Source organism: Schistocerca piceifrons, chromosome 2, assembly GCF_021461385.2.
Source record: "Schistocerca piceifrons isolate TAMUIC-IGC-003096 chromosome 2, iqSchPice1.1, whole genome shotgun sequence".
NCBI lineage: Eukaryota > Metazoa > Arthropoda > Insecta > Orthoptera > Acrididae > Schistocerca > Schistocerca piceifrons.
The window spans coordinates 237,950,511-237,972,880 of record NC_060139.1 but is presented as its reverse complement, the minus strand read 5'-3'; the positions used below and the strand labels follow the sequence as shown (position 1 = coordinate 237,972,880).

The window sequence follows — 22,370 nt, the reverse complement described above, 5'->3', positions numbered from 1 at the left end:
CTTTTTCTAGCATTGCCAGTCAGTGGGGTATGCTCCGTACTTCATTCTTCTTTCTTGTATTGTGGGTGTGTACACTAGCATTTGTAATCCAGTCCTCACTACCTTTTGTGATGTACATTATTGTTTTGTATATATATAATGATGAAAAAGTTAAGATACCTAAATTCTTGAAACAGTTTCTGTATGTTTCAGAGGTCTTTCTTCTTAAAATGGTCCTAATTGCTTTTTTTTTGTAATGTGAACACTCGTTTTGTCTCTTGTTTGTTTGAGTTTCCCCACACCGTCACTCCATACTGTAAGTATGGTTCGAAAACGCTTAATGTGACTATCTTCCAAATGACTAAACTGAAGTCTTAGCTGTCTTAAAATTCTTTATTTTGAATAGTTTATCACTAACAAAAATTAATGAGAAGTTGGCAAAGGTTAATAATGAATCTTCTCCTTTGTGTTCAGCAGTTAGGGAGTGATTGAGTTCAAATGCAGCTGTAAGTCTCTTAAAGACATCTTGAGACTAGAACTTCAGGTGAAAATGTCTGGACACAATACGTGCTGTGCTTGTTTATGTGTATTTGAATGGTTTAGCAAGTATGATTGTGAACCAAAAACCAAATATGTATCACAATGGGGAAAAAAATGAACACAAGTTCTACTTTCAGACCACTTCAAAGTTCAGTCATATCTGGCAGCAGATGGACCAAAGACAACAAAACAGGAAAATAACATATGTGAAACAATCAATTGTCAAGAAGAGATATGTTGGCATCTGAAAATATCTCCATGGCTACCACAAGGAGTATCCTAAAACCTTCATACGAAACATGGAAACCTGGGCATTAAAGATGGTACAGAAGAAATTGCTGAAGGATTTTAGTATATGGTTCTGGCATCCCCGCTTAAAAATATTATTGTGAGAAGGAACAGTACAGTCAGCCATTTGTTCAACACTCCAACTATTACACCACCTTGATACAGGGAATAATATAGGACAAAGTAAAAGAAGAAACATACGACAGGAGTAGATGGACACTGTAAAAGATGAGATAGTGCAGAAGAAAATGAGAAACTTGATTTAGAAAGGACAAAATTGTAAGACTACCACTCTTGAAATTGAGGAGAAGGAGCAGACAATGACGTAAGCTAGTTTTCTTGGATAGACTGTCCTTATTACTTGGTTCAAGCTGAAAAACAATCACTAATATCGCACTGGAGTGTTCTTACGCAAGTGAAGCCTACGAGACCAAGGGCAGAGAGTGATAGGCTGCATAAGGATGAATTGAAGATAGTGCAATGAGGCAGCGAGCTCGAGGGTAGTGAAGGGGAAGTCCAGTGAGACGGTAAGCCTGAGTATAGGTTGGGACAAGGTCCAGTTAGATGGGAGCTCAAGGACAATTGAGATAAGATCCAGTGAGGCTATGGCTCGAGGACATTTAAAGTCCATGGATACTGCTGTGAGATACTCCTCATTGGCTCAGTGATCTGAACTCCAATTGATGCGCTGCTAGACGCAGCAGGCTTAAACATGGAGTGTGAACTGACTGCAGAGTGGTCGGATGGCAGCCTAAATATCCACCTGGCAGAATGATATTGCCTTCGCACTCCAGGAGCGTGCGACTCACAGAAGCAACGTAGTGCCTCATTTACCATGAGGGGCTTTCATTTTATTTAAATCTCCAAGTGTTGTACTAGTTTTGTAATAGAACATTACTTTATTATGTCTTTATATCTTTCTTGTGTCATAATAGCATAAATTGTACAATTGGAAAATCCAGGATGGAATAACGGCAGTATTAAAAAGGATAGGTTTCTTCTTACCATATAGAGGGGATGTTGAGTCAGAGATATGCACAACAAAAAGAGTGCTACACATGTGAAATTCCAGCGAAAAAGACTTCTTCTGAAGTAGACACACAAAGGCGTGCGGCCGCGCGCGCGTGCGTGCCCAAACACGCATGCACACACACGCACGCGTGCACACACACACACACACACACACACACACACACACACACACACACATGACCATTATGTGTGTTGTCTACATTAGAAGAAGGCCTTTTGGTCAAAAGCTCAGATGTTTAGCAGTCTTTTTGCTGTGCCTGACTGCAGCTCAACATCTCCTCTATATGGGGTGAGTAGCAGTCTAGCCTTTTCATAATATTTCATATTATCATAAATTATTTTATTCTATCAGGAATCCATCTGTGAACACATTATTATAAATGTCCACAGACAACAGCACTGTTGCTCCAACACGAGAAAGCAAGACTACCAAATGGAGACTTGTACCAAATGTGTCTGACAGCACCACTTCGTTCACCACAGGCTGCATTGGAACAGCATGCAGGTGGCCAACTCAGGTCTCTTCTTTCAGCTCTTCCTACACATGAATCTGCAGAGGACTTAGAAATGGACGAGTAAGCATATCAGCTGGAGATGGTAGTTCTATGAACCTTTTTTAATCTTTCATCCTGTAAGGTTTCAAAGTACTATGTAATGCAACAATCACAAAAAATTTAAAAAATGTGAAGGTATACAACTGCAGCCCATCCTTAGGTATTATTTGCCTGTGTGGTATTCCTCTTAGTCCAGAATGATGATACTGATTTAGTACTGTTCAGGAGAGCTGTGTAATCCATAATTTTATGGATTTTTTGTGGGAGCACTGCATAAAAGGCTCTCTTCTTTGCTTGACTGGGGTATCTGCCTCGGGCAGCAATTTCAGGGAGCACCAAATTCATATTCTTGAAGAAAAAAAAACCTTGTTTCACTAAGTGCCTTCATCCAGTCTATCAGTTATTCCTATGATTTTGAAATGCATCCCTGTTGGTTTCTGAACATTTTTGAACACATTCTAAGTTTATTTCTGAGCAAGTCATAAGTCGATTTTTGAACGAGCGCTTAGTGTAGGCCTACGTGATGTCTCTGACAGGAGAGTCCCCGTCATGTCTAGAAATAAAAAAAACTTTCCCGCAGACAAAACAGGACGGGGCTATATGAGCTGAGCTGAATAAACCTGAACAGGTGAATGCCAATCACTGTTTGTTTATGTAGTTGATTGGGTGTGCAAATGATCAGCATTCTTATAATTACTTGCAAAATCCATAGGTTGAGACTACCAGAGTGGGAATAAATGACTAACAGGAATAACAGGTATGAAAGATTACACATTAATCTTCTTGGTGTATCCAAGAAAATAAAATTTTGAAAGAAAATTTTTTCACAGATTGTTACACTACAAAGGGCCAGTTGTACAGTGCCTGGTTAGCAGCTGCTTAAGTTCTGTTCTCGGAATAATGTGGGAAACATGTTGTATGAACACATAAGAACACCTGACCGGAGAATAAATGTGGGATAAGTAAATGGGTGATTTTTTTTTTTTTTTTTTTGGGGGGGGGGGGGGGGGGGGTTAGTGAAGTTAACTGGAGAATAAGTTTTGACAGTAGCAGGAATAATTACAGAATTAGTTATGACAAGATTGTTTCTTAGAACAAGGAAGAAAGGAGAAGAAACAGGGACATCACACAAATTATACGTTAGTGTATGACAATTCCAATTTTATATAAATATTTCATACTATTGCCTATCAATCTCATTCTTGAGACACTGTGGCGTATGAATGAAATGTGAACCTGTTTTCTAACATCATACTTTTTGATTGTAGTGGGCCTAATAGGCATTTGATATTGGTACTCCGTGAATTATATTCTGTCGTGTTACTTATGTAAATGAGGAAGATAAAAATGACCATTTGTATCAAAACAGTCTCGCTTATTTGGTGTGTATTACAACTACTGCATTATTAGAAAGACCTGTTTCATTTTATCTAGCAGACAGTAACAAAACAGCCGTAATCAAATCGAGAAACCACACCAGTCTTGGATACTATTCGTACTAACAGCTTTTTCAGTATTAGACAATGACATTTCGATTTTTCATGTAGCAAAATGTTTGACGAACTTTGATGAGGTAATAGACTCTTTCGCAGAAAGGAAAGCATGCTGTGTAAAGCTCTAACAAGATTAGAGAGAAAAAAATGCTGGGACCTAAGTATTGAAGAAATATGTTCCATCTTGATTATCTCTTCTTTACTGGTTTTATGTTTCCTATATTTAATTTTATGTCACACAAAAAGGGTTCTCTCTCTCTCTCTCTCTATCTCTCTTTGTTAAAAAGGGGGGCTAGGATGTCAAACCGGCTGACTGGGAGCAGGAGAGGCGTCACAGGATATTTTAATTTCAACTGTGCTGAATATAGATTTGATGGCTTCCATTACAAAATATACATGTTTGAATGCCACAGAGTGAAATACAATGACATGCAATAGAAGAATGCTGTGTGAAGAGGCATGGTACTGCACTTTGGCACTTAAGACCAATCCACAGAGTTCCAAAGACTGCAAGAGCTGACAAGTGCAAGAATTATCACACAGTCAGCTTAACAGCTCATGCATCCATGTTGCTGACAAGAATAATATGCAGAAGAATGGAAAAGAAAATTGAGAATGTGTTGGATGACAATCAGTTTGGCTTTAGGACAGTTAAAGGCACCAGAGAGGCAATTCTGATGTTGCAGTTGATAATGGAAGCAAAGAAAACTCAACACATGTTCATACGATTTGTCACTCAAAAGATGTTCAGAAATTCTGAGAAAAATAGGGGTAAGCTACAGGGAGAGATGTGTAATATACAATGTGCACAAGAGCCAAGAGGGAATAATAAAAATGGATGACCAACAACATAGTGTTCAGATCAAAAAAGGTGTAAGACAGGGATGTAGTCTTTTGCCCCTACTGTTCAATCTGTACATCGAAAAAGCAATGATGGAAATAAGAGAATGGTTCAGGAATGGGATCAAAAATTCAAGGTGAAAGGATACCAGTGATACGATTCACTGATGACATTGCTATTCTTAGTGAAAATGAGGAAGAATTACATGATCTGCTGAATGGAGTGAACAGTCTAATGAGTACAGAATATGGATTGAGAGTAAATCAAAGAAAAATTAAAGTGATGTGAGATAGCAGAAATGAGAACAGCGAGAAACTTAACACCAGGATTGATGATCATGAAATAGATGAAGTTATGGAATTCTGCTACCTAGGCAGCAAAATAACCAATGACAGACAGAGTAAGGAGGACATGAAAAGCAGACCAGCACTGGCAAAAAGGGCATTACTAGCCAAGAGAAGTCTACTGGTATCAAAAATAGGCCTTAATTTGAGGAAAAAAATTCTGAGAAAGTGTGTTTGGAGCATAGTAATGGTAGTGAAACATGGACAGTAGAAGAAGACAGGCATTAGAGCAAGTCCAGCAAACAATTGAGGACATAGGTTGCAGGTGCTACTCTGAGGTGAAGAGTTTCGCACAGGAGAGGAATTCGTGGTGGGCTGCAGCAAACTAGTCGGAAGACTGATGACCCCAAAGAAAAAAGAGAGAGAGACCGAGTAACATGTCTGACATGCCCTTGAACATGTTTTATATATCAAACTCTTCAGAAAGATGGGCACCACAAAATGAACATATTTTTGACATTTTCTTTAAATGTCCTATCCCAAACGCTGGGGGGGGGGGGGGGGGGGGGGGGGCAGTATCAACTTTTTGCCTCGGTTCAGAAATATCGTATATCCGGGGCTGGTTTCTGAGCATTGTCATTGTAGACAGCTCTTCTTGTTCTCTGCCTTCCAAAACACCACCAAGCCATGACACAAAAGCATAAGCAACCCCTTCACATGAGGTGGAGACATGCAATCTCTGTCATGCCTTGGTGATGTTTTGTGTTCACACGCCATGCTCTGACTCTCTACATTAATCAAACCAGTGCATGCACAGTGGAAAGTTCTCTACATGTTAACTACTTAAATAACATTTTTTACAAAAATATATTCACCTGACTGTGACAAAGAGGTAGTGCAATATGTTACACTACAAAGGGTGTGATATCTGTGCAGTACTTCTTGTAAATTTGTCATAGTAATTTATCTTGCTCAAGAGCTGCTGAAGCTCCTTAAAAATTTTGGACTCGGTGAGAATGTCAATAATTTCAACCTGGGCAGACATAGGCCAGAGACAATCTTTACTCAGTATATTGCAGGGCATGGAACACTCAGTTGGAAAAGATTACATTTATTTAATTTTCATTTGAGACACTGAGTCTAAGTCTCTTAAATAATTGTTTTTAAACTGTTTAGATGTTGCTGTATTGTAGATCTAGTGATTGTAGTGTCACGTAGATAGTTTGCAGCTTATATTTACTTATTTATGCATTTATTTCACCTTTGAAGATTTAAGCCTTTAGATCCTCTCTTACATATAACAAAGACATCTTCACTGATTGACATTATAATGCGTATAGTACATTAATAGTACATATTGATAATAATAGTAATAATAATGATATAGATATAGTAATTATTATATGGAATATCAGGTATGTCAGTCTTGTCAACATTGTGTTAAACAATTTCCTCATTATGTTCTTGCTGGATGTAGGTAATCACTCCTAGCAGAAATATTTTATGGTAGTACACAAGGATTCATATGTAACAGAAAATGACTTGTCAGAGGAAGAACGAGAAATAATAGGGTACGGTTTACAGATGAGATGGAAGAGGAAAAAACAGAAATAGATGGCAATGAGAAACATGCTGGATCACTATTGGACAGAAGGGAAACAGCTAGAATATGCCAATGATAATGGATAAAGCAATAATCTTCTCTTGAATGTAAATTGGTTTTGGGTAATTTGCAAGGTACTGGGTAGTATATTCTAGAGGAGTACATCTGAAATGGAGAAGGAGATAGAGAAAATTTTAGTATTATGTATAGGTGCAGCCAAGGTGCTGGATTATCTGATCTATAAGGGAGGTATTGAGGACACATACGACTAAGAAACTGATGAAGTAACTACACTAAGTATTTTACAAATATTGTCACTTTGTAACCACAATCAAGTCCAAATTGGAATGCAGGGTCATCAGTGATGTACAACAGTTAGCACTGTTTGTTACAGATACCAGTATACAGACAGAACAAAACTGCCTCCTGGATGGAGACTGCTGCTGTTTACACAATCATTGAATATTCCAAAATATGTAAACATTACAAACATAAGAAATTTTCAGAACCTTCCAGAAATCATCATCATCATTTGGTTATCTGCCTTGCAGCAGGCTTATATTTAATAGCCGCCTATGCTTCTCTTCATGCCTTCCCTCCTTGCGGTCTACCGACATCATCCAGCATCTTGTTTCTTCTTGTGTTCTTCCCTTTCTATCCCAGAATAAAACCTTCAGTTGGTTCTATTAGAAGGCAATCTTGTCTCAAATTATGCTCTTTCCAGTTTAGCTCCTTGTTCTTCAGTATCATCAACATCCTCCGATCTTCTCATCTCTTCTCAGTACCTCCTCACTCCTTAGTTTTTCCGTCCAGGTGATCATCTCCTTTCCGCACTGTATCAACATTTCACAAGGTTCAGTTCTCCCCTAATCCTGCTTTCACAATGTACATGTGTCTGTTCCGAACAAGGCCACACCCCATATCAGACGTTTCACTAATCGCTTCCTCAATTTTTCATTCAAATTGCTAGCTAAGATAGTTTCTGCTTTTAAAGTGCCACTTTTGACATCACCATTCCGACTTTGATGTCCTGTTCATAATGCCTAATCCAACTTCCCAAATACTTGAATACTCTTGCTTTTCCTGTGGTTTCTGGCCGTAATATATACATCTCTCTTCTTTTTTTTAAGTCTGTAACCATGTGCTTCATTTTCCTTTTGTTTATTTTCATACCTTATGCTACACAGGCTCCATTCAGGCCATTTAGCATTTGAATCAGTGCCTCTTCATTTTCTGCAAGAATCACCATGTCATTTCTGAATCTTATGCATCCTGTTTTTCATTCATCTGTTCTGATACTTCGTTTCCCATCCAAACAACTTTTTACTATTTCCTCCAAATGTTAAAATTGGATTGCTGAGAGACAACAATTCTATCTAATCCCTCTCCTGATCTTGCTGTTTTCCAATGTCTCCTGATACAAGTACATATCTGCAATCTGTCATCTCTTCTTGCACTTTACTCCCCTCCTCCTCAGGATGTCCATCATCTTATCCCACAGCACTCTATAAAAGACCTTTTCTAGATCTATGAAACCACAAATACGTCTTTACTCTTTTCTGTATATCATTCACCAGTAGTCCTCATAAGTCCAATGACATATCATGTCCTTTTTCCCCTTCTGAAATCATATTGCTACTCTCAAAATGCTCCTTCCAATGTTGTGTACAGCTTTCTATTCAGAACTCAAACAAACTTTTGCTGCCTGTGATATTAAGCTGATAGTCCTGTGTTCCTCACACTTTTTAGAATTCCTACTCTTTGATATGCAACTATTGTGGATACAAGAAAGTCCTCCAACCTTTCCCTTTGTTGTAGATGTTATTGCAAGAGACTTCAACTGCTTGTCACCTGTTTCCCTTATGAATTGTTTCCTTGATGCTCTAACATCAGGTGATCTGTGATTCATGAAGATTCTAGACAAAACCAAATGCAGATATCACTGTCCAGGACTCTACCGATCCATTAGACACTATGTGAGTCACTGAAAAAATACCAGCAAAGGAAACACATGTTGCTGTTTGTCTCTGATGCATCTAATACGTATTGTGCCTGCAGTAGCATCATTCCACCAGATTGGAATTGACCTATTGAGAAGGTTCCCAAAATCAACCAAAGGGAATCAGTGGATAGTGGTCTGTACCGACTACCTCACTCACTGTTATGTCACCAAAGCGATGCCAACTGCCAAAATTGCAGGTAAGCATCGAATACAGCTGGCCCTCTGGTAACTTTGCCAGTAGTTCTTGTGTATACAGATTAGGATAAACATCTATGTCAGATGGAGTGTTGATAGATGCTTTAAAGCTACTGTAAATTACGTTTCAAAGCATTACACTGATTACAGTGTACTGTATTACCAGATGATGTTTAGCTGCCTCTGAAAGCAGTGAGCCAGTACACAAGTATGTTTTAGTAGAAGCCGTCAGGTGGCTTGCGGAGTATGGATGTAGATGTAGATGTAGAAGCTTCTGTAGGCACTTAAAAATCCAAGACTATTTTAGTGAGCAGTGGGATCGTCAGTTTGAGTGAAGTTTTGGGGTTAACTGATGGCGTCAGTCTGATGTTGTACGATGATGTGCATGGGTGGCTTTGTCAGATAGTGATCACATGCCCACAATTGTTTCAAACAAAACACATAGGGTTGTGCCATGGCCTGTTGTGCTGGGTTTTACCACACAAACTCACAGTGCAGTGTTTGGTAGTTATCTCAGTTTCCAACCACATTATGCTGCAGTTTTGCCTAAACCAATATCGAAGAGGAATTTCCAACCAGCTGGCTTACTTGCACCTTTGTGTAATGTTCCCACTGAATCTGCAAATTGTGACATTGTCTTATCACCAGTTTATGTCAGTGACAGATTCATATTGTGCAGCTAATGAGTCAATGTCTTGTGCACATTGTCCCACTGGTGCACTTCAAATGACAGCTTTGAGAAGAACCTAGTTTAAACTTGGATCAGACTTTCTAAGAGCACTAGCTTAAACTTCCTGGTCAGGACATAGATGCACAACTGCATTCTCAATTAAAGATTTCACATAAAATGTGTTACGCAGTGATCATAGAAAATTACACTGTAGGTCGGCTAACAAAGTTTTATATGGCTTTAATACTGCTTAATACAAGCAGCCACTACATGTGTTTGCATCTTGAAATGAATGGAGAACAAACAACAAAAGATTTTTAACAGATAGCTACTAGCTTCTAATTCCCAATCCAGCAGTAAATGTAACTACTAGAAGGCAATAATAAAGCAGAATGAATATGAGTATCGGAAATGCTAGTAACCTTCCAAAGCAGCAGAACCTGTTGAAGATCAGTGTTCCAGGTTCATCAAATACTGATATCATTGGTTCTGAGACTGCAGGCATAGGTGTTAGTGTTATTGAAGCTGCCAGCAGAACATTTTCCCTTTCTGCTATGCTCTTCAGCAGTCACTGCTATTTCTGTAGTATCTCAAAGAGTATCTGAATTTGCCACTGTTGTTCCTGTTGTTTGCTCTTACTTTGCAGCTACTGCTGCCACAATTTACTAAACTTTGTGTCCTTGATGCACTACTAAGGGGCAAAGGTCTGATTTCCTCGTTACCGGTTTTGTTTTGTAGCATAACACTAATCAGGCTGGTCATTGTACTGCTGCAGTGCCCAACCTTTTGTCTTGCCTTGGCCACACTGTGAGAAGACAAGTATTTTTAGACCACACGTAATGTACTAACACTATTAATATTCAGTTGATCATAACTTCACATTAACAGAATTTTATGGAATTTCTTTTTAACAGTTGTGTGATAGATGCTCACTTCTTGGGCCGCACTGATAGTTGCTTTGGGCCCATGGGTTTGGACACCCCTGCTGTATTGTACCACATTAATGTGAGGAAGCTAAATTCTATGGTAAGTCATCTATGCTAAATCCCATAGAAAATGGATGTTACCACTACAAGTGATGTGAACCCAAATTAGTAGTGATATTTAAAGCAGAATTGACTTGCATGACAAAATGTAAATGGAGCTCCAAATCAAAGTCCAGGTTCAGAAGAGTGAGGTAACAATTGTATTTCAAAAATCAACATAAAGAATGACAAGATATGAACTGCTGATCAGCCTGATGAGCCAGGTATTTATTTCCTGTGGAGTGCTAATAAAGACCATCACTGCATGACATATTTGCCATGCCCTTGACTTACAGCTGCCAAAGACAGAACTCTTTAACAACATAAGAGGCATGTGTTGTAGTTCTTATTCCATGTTTGTAGTAATTCGTGTTTCTGTTTTCTGTCCAGGTGTTGTATCAATAAAGCAAAGTTATGTACAGCTTATGTGTTATGTATGTCAACTGATCTGTTGATGTTTCCTCCTACAAGAGTTTACTGTACTATTGGTGTTGTAACTCTCACAATGAGTGCATAACGCATTAACATCCCATTCATAATCTGTGTAATACTGATAATGTGCATTTTTTTTTCATTACAGTGTGACAATGGATGTAGAGGGAATAACAGAGGAAAGTGTACGGTTGATGTACAGTGTAATTAAACAACAACCAGACTGGACAGGTAGTACAGCTCCAAAATCATTAAGCAAATTTTTATCTGCAGTAAGTATTCATTTCTAGATCAGATCATTTTGAATGCTTGTTGGCTTTGTGTGGCCAATTACTTGGTGCAGTCCTAGGATTTTTGTGATCTAAAAATAGCGATAATATGCACAAAAATTATGCTGTTATGACTAAAAATTTACAAAAATGTACACAACAGCATAAAGAATATGACCTAACAATGTCAAAATGAGGTAAAATTTCTGTTGCAAATTAATCAATAAGTCAATTTATGATAAAGAACAAAGTAATTCAGAATGAAATACGTATGAGAAACTAAACTGTGGAATTTAATGTTGTTGTACAATTACTTTTTATAAACGTTATCAGAACATAGTTAATGTGTGATGTGTTTTTTTGTACTTCCTCATTTTTACTTCAGTTTATGAACTCCAAATTGCATATACAATGAATACCTTGTGAAAATTTTCAAATAAAAAAGATTTCCTGTTGTCAGCCTACAAGGCTTTGTACTTAGAAAAACTTTTTTCTACTTCAGCTGACACAAGAAGAGCATATTTAAATTGGACAGTATCATTTGAATCTACATCTAAATGATTAAGAGAGGACTTTTCACCTAACAAAATCATTCAAATGGGACACTGTGTGTACTTATCATTTTTTTCTAAAAGTTTTTCCATTTTATTTGTCACTTCTCTTCCCACTTTATTACAAAAAGCTTATAATTTATTCAGTTTTTTTCGCTTGTTCTATCTGCTCCTCTATTTGCACTTCTGATTTCCCCATAATAGTTATGCCTGTGGAAATAAATCCAAATTTTGATTTTATGTGTGAAAGTTTGCCTGAAATTTCACTATTGGACATTAATTCTTTGTCTAATCTGACTGAAGTGGCTTCACTGCTGTTGAATGAATAAATTATGATTTTCAGAACACTGAAGTTCCAGCAGTAATAGTTGCAGGTATCAATCCAGGACCCTGTCTTGTTAAATATTAGATGGTGATAAGGAAATGTCTGCAGCTATCAACTTAAATTGTGCACATGAAGGGATTTTAAAAAAATACTTATTTGGCACAACCAATGAATTTGTCAACATTGAATTTACTAATAATCTCTTCTGTAGCTCTGTGTGAGGTGTAAATTAAACAAGCCACACACACAATTTTACTGTATAATGCTTTTAGTTAATTGGCAGAACTCACCATAGAAGGCGCAACATCCATTACAAAGAGTAGTAAATTGTCATCCTTAATGCCTTCGGGCTGCATGGCATGCGGAGATTTTGATCAGTTTACTAATGGTGCAAAAAATTTGCTTTTTCCTAATGTTCACAGTTAATAAAAGAAATTTTGTGTGGGCGATCTTCTTCCAATGACTCCACAATGACATGTGATCATAGAGTCTGTGGTTTGAATTGCTACTCTTTTTCATTTGCAACCTATTGTCCAATATGTTAGCTTCTGCTGTCAGAGTACTTCCTTAATGTGGATGGATTAGGAAGAGATTTGCCCGTACAAAGCTCTTCACAGAAAAGTGAATAAGATTGGCAGGATTCCCATAGGAGATTCTGCTGTAGTGTTTTCCCTATTTTCAATCTCTTCTACTCAGCATTTGTGTGTTTCTGTTGCCACAGGCTGCTGAACATTACATGACTTCTCAGATACTCTCACATCACACAGTTTTCAAGTATCTTACCATCAGCCAAAAATACTTCTCACTATATTGGAACATGCATTGCTGTAATTTTACTTGAATGTGTTGTTTCACTTCATGCATTTTTCCTGCACTGTACTGCTCACACTTCTAACACAGTGAGACACTTGTCTGCAGTCCTGGTTTGAGAATGGCTTAAGCATCTACCTAGTCATAGAGTAACAGTAGGCTAAAAAAACTTAGAGTTATGTAAACATTAGGTCCATGTTGTGAATTCAACTGAAATAGTGGAGGAAGGTAGATGAAACTTCCTGGCAGATCAAAACCATGTGCTATACCAAGACATGAATTCAGGACCTTTGCCTTTCATGGGCAAGTGCTCTACTGACTGAGATTTGCTTCTGCCAGTATCTCATTTTCAGCCTTCCAAATTCCACCAAAGATCTCCTGTGAAACGGGAGGGTGGATATTGGCCATTTTCAAGGAATCAAAAATTATTTATACAATTCGGAGAAATGTAACACAGAAGAAACAAATTGCATAAGAAAAGTTTTTTACTTCTTGAAAGAGTGAAATTATAATGAATATGACAATTCATTTAATCAAATATGCTCTGCCAGAGAGAAATGGCCACATGTGCATAGATATGACATAACAAATTACACTAGTTCATTTAGTCACCATATAAAAGCATAGAAAGTTGCAAGCTTTCAGAGGCTGTGGCTTCCTCTTCAGGCAGAAGGGTTGAATGAGAGGGAAGAGTGGTGAAGCAAAAGGACCGGTGACGCTTAGGAAATGGGGAAAGTTTGGAAAAGTTGCAGAGAACTCCAGGTCAGGGGAGACATACTGGATGGGATGAGAAGGAAAGACTGATTGTGGAACTGCACCAGATGAGATTTGAAAACCAGATTACTGACACAGCATTTTGCGCAAGTTAATAAAAACTAAGGCCATTGTGTGTTGTAGGGGTGGGGGAAGGGAGGAGGATTAACAATTCAGAAAATAAAAGATGTAAAAAACTAGAAGGGAGTGAAGAAAGGAACACTAAGACTGAGGAAATTAATGTAAGTTAAGGCCAGGTCGATGGTAACAAACAAGGACATGTTATAATGCCAGTTCCTGCGTGCAGAGTTATGAGAAACCGATGTCTGGGGAACTGATGTCAGGGGGAAGAATCCAAATGTTACATTTGGTTAAAAAACCACAGAAGGCATGACTGTCACATTGCAGAGTATGCTCTGCAACAGGGTATTGTGTCTTGCCAGTATGCACCTTCTGCCCATGCCTGTTCACCATAACTAATAAATTGGTGGTAGTCATACCAATGTAAAAGGCAGAACATTGTTCACATAACTGTAGGTACACTGCCTGTGTTGTTTCACATGTTACCCTCCCTTTTATGGTATGTGTTTTGCCAGTTAACAGGGACGATATGGATTGTGGTGGGAGAGTGCTTAGGGCAAGTCTTCCACCGGTTATGCTCACAGGGGTAGGAGCCATGGAGTAGGGAAATGGACACAGAAGGAGCATAACATCTGACAAGGATATTGCAGAGATTGGGAAGGCAATGAAAAGCTATTGTAGGTGTGGTGGGTAAGACGTCGGACAGAATGGATCTCATTTCAGGGGCTTGTCAAAGTAGCTGATTAATACATCCCAGACCAGGATAATACTGACTGAGAAGAGGTGTACTCCAAAGTAGTAGTTTTTTGGAAGGCATCAGCAGTACCAGGAATGGAAGTGATAGCCCAGGAAATCTGCTTTGAACTAGGCTGGTGGGGTAATTACATCTAATGAAGGCTGAGATGAGAATGCTGATGTATTGCTATAAAGAGTCTACATCAGAACAAATACATTTGTCTCAAATGCTGAGGTTGTATGGAATGGAACATTTGACATGGGAAAGATGGTAACTGTAAAATAAAAGAACTGTAATGTGTTAGTTGATTTAATGTAAACAGAATTGTGTAGCTGACCCTCAGTGAAGATGGGTTTAACATCAAGGAAAGTGGCATTGGATTCGGAATAGGACCATGTGAAATTTAATTTGGAGAATATATTTAGAGATTCCAAGAATTTTAACAGGTCAGTCTGACCATGAGTCTTCGTAGCAAAGATGTCATCTATGTATCTACATCTTCATCTGCATGATTATTCTACAATTAACAATTAAGTACCTGACAGAGATTTCATTGAACCACCTTAGCTACTTATCTACTGTTCCACTCCCAAACAGCATGTGGAAAAAGCAGACACTTAAATCTGATTTCCCTTATTTTATTACAAAATATATAACATGGCAATAGATGGGCCCCAACAAAATATTTTCACACTGTGAGGAGAAAGTTCATGATTGAAATTTCATGAGTAGGTACTGCCATAACAAAAACCGCCTTTGTTTTAGTGACTGCCACCCCAAATCATGTATCATATCCATGGCTTTCTTTCCCCTATTACGCGATAATACAAAATGAGCTGCCTCTCTGTGAACTTTTTCAGTGTCCTCTGCCAAACCTATCTGATGCGAATGCCTCACCATACAGCAATACTCTAAACCAGGGGCTGCAGGCTGTTGATCCCGGGAATGCCTCCTCCAAGCGACCCATGAAAAGGTTAGCATAGGAATGAGGAATCCTGGTTCCCAAGGCCATGTCCCTAATCTGTTGTATGTATGTCCCTCAAAGGTAAAGTATTTATTGTTAGGTATAAAGTTGATCAAAGTGAGCAAGAAGGATGTCATAGGTTTGGAACCAGATGGCCACTGATTGAGGAAATGTTCAGCAGTAGACCAACCATGTACATGGGGGATGTTGGTGTAGAGGGAGGTGGCATCAGTGATGACAAGCAAGGTGTGTGGTGGAAGTGGAATGGACCCAAATTTCAGACAATGTGGATCGTGGTAGATATTGTAATGTTATGAGTATGTAGATGGGTTTTCATCCACCTAGTACTTGTATTGGAAAGAGCTGAATTTGCTTGCTTGGGGTAGGTGCAAGTTGGCTTGACGAGGATGTCATGTACCACCTCAGGTGTGTTCGGGTGCAGAGATGAGCAGCGTCACTGGAAGTGGGTAAATCCCAATGCTGGGAGTTTGGATGGCTGTTGCTTGGATTGCCTTGAGAACAAGACAATGCTCCAAGAAATGGCGGAATGTCAGACAGTCTTAAAGGTGGCTACGTTACAGCTCTTTGAGATTTGACAGTAATTTACACCAAATATTAATGCAAATCTGAATACATTTGTGATCTCAAAAAAATGAGGTGCTTCCAACGACACAACAATATCTTTAAAACTATGGAAGTTAATATCTCACAGCAAATGAACATTTTCACAGTGACCTTCTGAATTAACAACTTTTAATCGCTTAATGTTATTTCAACAATCATTACTTCTGATGATAGCATTGCATGAAGTTATTGTGTCTGAAAGCTACATGTCTGTATCTATTTTATTTCTTCATTTTTGAAGTCTTTTATGTCTTTTACATTATGCGAATGTTTTTCAGAACATTGTTTCTGCCACAATTACACAGTAAATGAAAACAGCATCAATACCTCATATTGTCACACTAGTGTAGTTATTTAATGAACAGTTCACTATTTTGCTAGTAACTTTATTTAGGTGTTGATTGCAATTGCTGTTATAAGTGGTCAGTTGCATGTTTGGCGGACACCACAATTGAAAAGAGAACTAAAAGACACTTCTGTCTCCCTCTGTAGATTTGGATGTTAGAATGGACCCGAGGTGTTCCTTCCTGTTATAAAAGGTGACTAAAAGGAGTCTACTACTTTTTGACTTAGTATACTACAGTCCCCTTTTAGGATTGAACCTCTACACTTTTGAAATTTTTCCTGTGCGGGCCACATGGGGAAGGACACCTTACGTGGTGCATCACATATCCATTGTGCATTGAGACCTATCTACCTATTACTGTTATGGCTCTGCAACCCCACTTGTATTCCAGCTCTTTGAGCGAGGACACCTTATGGTGTGCATCATATTTTCCCATTGTCCACTGTCCTCTTCTGCACCCTTCATAATAATGGATCTTTTTGCACCCAATATTCAACACAGTAGCCAGTCCGTCATCGAGGGATCGTCGTGTACCCACCTGGTTGTAGCCCCCTGACAACATAGGGATCACACTGCTGATGCCTGAGCTGCAAACTCCCCAAATATGCCAAGGAGTAGAGGCTTGTCTTCTTGGGGCATCAAGACTCTCGACAATGGCCATTGCACCATGTGATTTATGCTGTGGTTGGATGGTGCCTGTGACGAGAACCCCTGATCGGAATGGGTGGCATCAGGGCAGATGACCCATAGTGATGTGGATCAAGTCATCTTCTGCTTGTTACCAAATGTCCCGAGCAGTCTCCAAGAAAGGCAAGGTAGATTTTAATGCTGAGACGTACGACTCCAAAAGCATTTCCCTCCCTGACTACACCATGGGAGGAACATAAGGCTATGGACGAAAGAGAGCCGTATTCGCCTCAATACTTAGTTTGCTGCAGAAGTGATGGGGACTCCTTTCTGGCTCCAAAGCCTCTATTTTTTGTTGAAACCCAGAGGAGAAGTTTGGGTTAGTGGCTGGGCTGTCCAAAATGCGAAATGGGTCAATCCTAATTGAGACAGCATCCCCAGTCCAGTCATGGGTGTTGCAAGTCTGTGACAAGCTGGGTGGTATTCCTGTTTGTCACCCCCATAAAAGTCTAAACATAATCCAGGGGATTATTTTCCATAGACACCTATTGCAGTCCAACGATGAGCTACACACCAATTTAGAAAGGTGAGGTGTTCACTTCGTCCAGTGCATCTATAGGGGACCTAAAGATAATTGGGTTGCTACCGCTGCCTTCATCTTGGCCTTTGAGGGTGATTCATTGCCTGGAAAGGTCAAGGTGATTATATTGTGATGTGCCCTAAGTGTTTGAAATTCAGGCATGCGTCTTCTGGGTGCAATTCTAGCGCTACATGTAGAGACTGCCAACGTCCACTGCATCCAAAAACTCCATGAGCCCCCACTCCCACCTGTGTCAACTGTGGAGAGCGCCACTCCCCCTGCTCGCCAGACTGTGTGGTGCTCCAAAAGGAGAGGAAAATTATGGAGTACAAGATCCTGAACAGGCTGATATACCAAGAGGTTAAACAGAAATATGAAAGGCTGAAACCCATTTGGATGCTGTCATCCTACACAGCAGCTACAATGGCATTGCCCTCACTACAGTGGTAGTTCCCTCAGCTAAGCCTCCTACAGTGGGCTCTCAGGGCCACCTCACTACATTCCCCCCACCCCCCGCCCCCTGGTGGTGTGGAGCAGCTCTTCTTCCGTTGCTTCCAAAACACCTACCGTGCCCCCCCCCCCCCCCCAAATGGGGACATCAGTCCCCACCTCCCAGATGGAGAAGCAGCAGCCTCCTCCAGCTCCTCTTGCACAGAATGGGTCTCTTAGGACTTTATCTTCAAAGGTCTCAGAGCTCCACATGCAAATGTGGACACCAGCCAGTGGCTGAAGGAGTCACAAGCTGCTAATCGAAGGGCTTCATGGTCTTTATCTGTACCTAAAGCTACCTCAGAGAAGCCCTCCCAGCAATCCCCTACAGGCAGCGAGAGGGCAAACAGTCCAAGAAGAAGACTGTTATGAATCGTGCGACATTGGTGGTCCCCCAGTCACCAGTCACCAGTTCCAGACCTGAGGACGAGGTGGAGATTTTAGCGTCCCCCAAAGACCTAGATCTTACCGACACCTCAAAGACAATGGAAATGGATACCAGTACTCAACTGGTGGCAGAAGGTCACGATGTGGCATAAATAGCCTCCTTGGTCCCTTCATGCCTTCCCAGACTACAGAAAGCATCATCTTCCAGTGGAACTGCGGCAGTTTTTTCAACCACACTGCTGAGCTATGACAACTCTTAAGCCTTACACCTGCTTCCTGCTTGGCCTCCCAGGAAACCTGGTTTCCAGCAATGCAGATGCCCGCCCTCCATGGCTATCAGGGCTGTTACACAAATCGGAATGACTTTAACAGCATGTCAGGTAAAGTATGTTACAAAGATCAAAAAAAGTTTTGCATCACCTTGGTTCCGAGAGCTCTGGAACCTGTACGGATAATTGGAATAGAGATCAACATAAACATCATTTCCGCCCTTTTTATTACTCATGAAAACCATACATTGCATGTTGTACCACCATACAGCGAGACTTTCAGAGGTGCTGGTCCAGATTGCTGTACACACTGGTACCTATTATACCCAGTAGCATGTCCTCTTGCATTGATGTATCCCTGTATTCGTCGTGGCATACTATCCACAAGTTCATCAAGGCATTGTTGGTCCAGATTGTCCCATTCCTCAACTGTGATTTGGCGTAGTTCCCGCAGAGTGGCTGGTGGATCATGTTGTCCATAAACAGCCCTTTTCAATCTATCCCAGGCATGTTCAGTAGGGTTCGTGTCTGGAGAACATGCTGGCTACTCTAGTCGAGCGATGTCATATCCTGAAGAAAGTCATTCACAAGATGTGCACGATGGGGGTTGCGAATTGTCGTTCATGCAGACGAATGCCTCGCCAATGTGCTGCCGATATGGTTGCACTATCGGCCGGAGGATGGCATTCACGTATCGTACAGCCATTGTGGTGCCTTCCATGACCACCAGCGGTGTACGATGGCCCTACATAATGCCACCCCAAAACGTTAAGGAACCTCCACCTTGCTGCTCTCACTGTACAGTGTGCCTAAGGCGTTCAGCCTGACCAGGTTGCCTCCAAACACATCTCTGACGATTGGTTGAAGGCATATGTGACACTCATCGGTGAAGAGAATGTGATGCCAATCCTGAGCAGTCCATTCGTCATGGCCCATCTGTAGCGCTCTGCATGGTGTCATGTTTGCAAAGATGGACCTCATCATAGATTTCGGGAGTGAAGTTGCATGTGATGCAGCCTATTGTGCTCAGTTTGACTCATAACATGACGTCCTTTGGCTACACTGAAAGCATTATTCAACATGGTGGCACTGCTGTCAGGGTTCCTCTGAGCCATAATCTGTAAGTAGCGGTCATCCACTGCAGTATTAGCCCTTGGAAGGCATGAGCAAGACATGTCATTGACAGGTACTGTCTCTCTGTATCTCCTCCATGTCTGAACAACACCACCTTAGTTCACTCTGAGACACCTGGACACTTCTCTTGTTGAGAGCCCTTCCTGGCACAAAGTAAAAATGAGGACACGATCGAACTGCGGTATTGACAGTCTGGGCATGGTTGGACTACAGACAACATGAGCCGTGTACCTCCTTCCCGGTGGAATGACTGGAACTGATTGGCTGTCAGACCCTCTCCATCTAACAGGCACTGCTCATGCATGGTTGTTTACGTCTTTGGGCAGGTTTAGTGACATCTCTGAACAGTCAAAGGGACAGTGTCTGTGATACCATATCCACAGTCAACGTCCGTCTTCAGGAGTTTTGGGAAACAGGATGATGCAAAACTTTTTTTTATGTGTGTATATATGTCGTTACCTCTATATATATATATATATATATATATATATATATATATATATATATATATATATATATATATATATATATATATATAGCACACTTGTGCGCCTTCAAACCCCTTGAGAAGCTGTGGCTATCAGGGTGAAGACAACACAGGAACTTGTCATCTGCAATATCTACCTTCCTCCAGATGGCGACATGCTATGACATGTTTTGGCTGCACTAATTCCTCATCTCCCCACACCTTTTCTGCTTTTGGGTGATTTCAGTGGCTATAACCCTTTGTGTGGTGGTGGAACCAAGATTGCTGGCCTTAGTAAAGATGTCAAGAGTCTACTAACTCAATGTAACATTTGCCTCCTAAATACAGGTGCCCCCACACATTTCAGTGTGGCACATACTTGGCCATTGATCTCTCGTTTTGAGTTCTAGCCTTGTGCTGTCTGTCCACTGGAGAGCTCACAACAGCTGCTGTGGTAGTGACCAGTTTCCACTCCTGCTGTCCGTCCCCTGGCATCACGCTTCAGGTCAGTTGCCCAGATGGGCTCTTACCAATGCTGACTGGGATGCTTTCACATCTGTCACCACTGTTGGATACCTGTTGCATGGCACCAGCAATGAGGTGGTCTGGAACATTACTAACACCACTGTTTCTGCAGCTGAATTGGCAGCCTCATGTTCCTCAGGTTGCCCCCAGCAGAAGATGGTGCCTTGGTGGTCACTGGAAATCAGAGCGGCCATTAGAAACAATAGGCAGACCCTCCAATGTCATAAGTGGCATCCAGCCCTGGAGGGCCTCATTGCCTTCAAATGGCACCATGCCCGTGTCCATCAAGTAATCAAACGATGGAAGCAGGAGTGTTGGGAGCGACTTGTCTCCACCATTGGAACACGAACCTCTCCTTCCCAGGTCTGGAGTAAACTCAGACACCTTTACAGATATCAGAGACTGGTTTGATGCAGCTATCCATGCTACTCTATCCTGTGCAAGCCTCTTCATCTCTGAATAACTACTGCAACCTACATCCTTCTGAATCTGCCTAGTGTATTCATCTCTTGGTCTCCCCCTATGATTTTTACCCTCCACACTTCCCTCCAATACTAAATTGGTGATCCCTTGATGTGTCATAATGTTTCCTACCAACCAATCCCTTCTTCCAGTCAAGTTGTCACGCAAATTCCTCTTCTCCCCAATTCTGTTCTGTACCTCCTCATTAGTTACATGATCTATCCATCAAATCTTCAGCATTCTTTTGTAGCACCACATTTCAAAAGCTTCTATTCTCTTCTTGCCTAAACTAGTTATTCATATTTCACTTCCAACATGGCTACACTCAATACAGATACTTTGAAGAAAGACTTCCTGACACTTAAATCTATACTCAATGTTAACAAATTTCTCTTCTTCAGAAATGCTTTCCTTGCCATAGCCAGTTTACATTTTATATCGTCCCTACTCTGACTGTCATCAGTTATTTTGCTTCCCATACAGCAAAACTCATTTACTACTTTAAGTATCTCATTTCCTAATCTATTTTCCTCAGCATCACCTGCCAAATTTTTCTTTTGTTTCCTTTACCGCTTGCTCAGTACACAGATTGAATAACATCGTAGATAGGCTACAACCCTGTCTCACTCCCTTCTCAATCAGTGCTACCCCTTTATGCCTCTGAACTCTTTTAACTGCCATCTGGTTTCTGTACATAAATAGCCTTTTGCTCCCTGTATTTTATCCTGACACTTTCAGAATTTGAAAGAGAGTATTCCAGTCAACATTGTCAAAAGCTTTCTCTAAGTCTACAAATGCTAAAAATGTAGGTTTGCCTGTCCTTAATCTATCTTCTAAGATAAGTCATAAGGTCAGTATTGCCTCACGTGTTCCAACATTTCTACAGAATCCAAACTGATCTTCCCCGAGGTCGGCTTCTACCAGTTTTTCCATTCGTCTGTAAGGAATTCGTGTTAGTATTTTGCAGCCATGACATATTAAACTGATAGTTCAGTAATTTTCACATCTGTCAACACCTGCTGTCTTTGGGATTG

At 40.4% G+C, this 22,370-nt stretch overlaps 1 protein-coding gene across 8 annotated transcripts in view; it reads left to right on the top strand.

Annotated features, from left to right (window-relative positions):
- The window catches only part of LOC124777276 (Fanconi anemia group A protein homolog), a 246,329-nt gene that overhangs the window by 87,631 nt on the left and 136,328 nt on the right, over positions 1 to 22,370 (top strand). For all 8 annotated transcript variants that reach the window (XM_047252617.1, XM_047252612.1, XM_047252614.1 and 5 more), the window contains 2 exons: positions 2,230 to 2,414; positions 11,087 to 11,210. In XM_047252617.1, the coding sequence (XP_047108573.1) occupies positions 2,230 to 2,414; positions 11,087 to 11,210 (309 nt within the window). The remainder of the gene's footprint in view (positions 1 to 2,229; positions 2,415 to 11,086; positions 11,211 to 22,370) is intronic.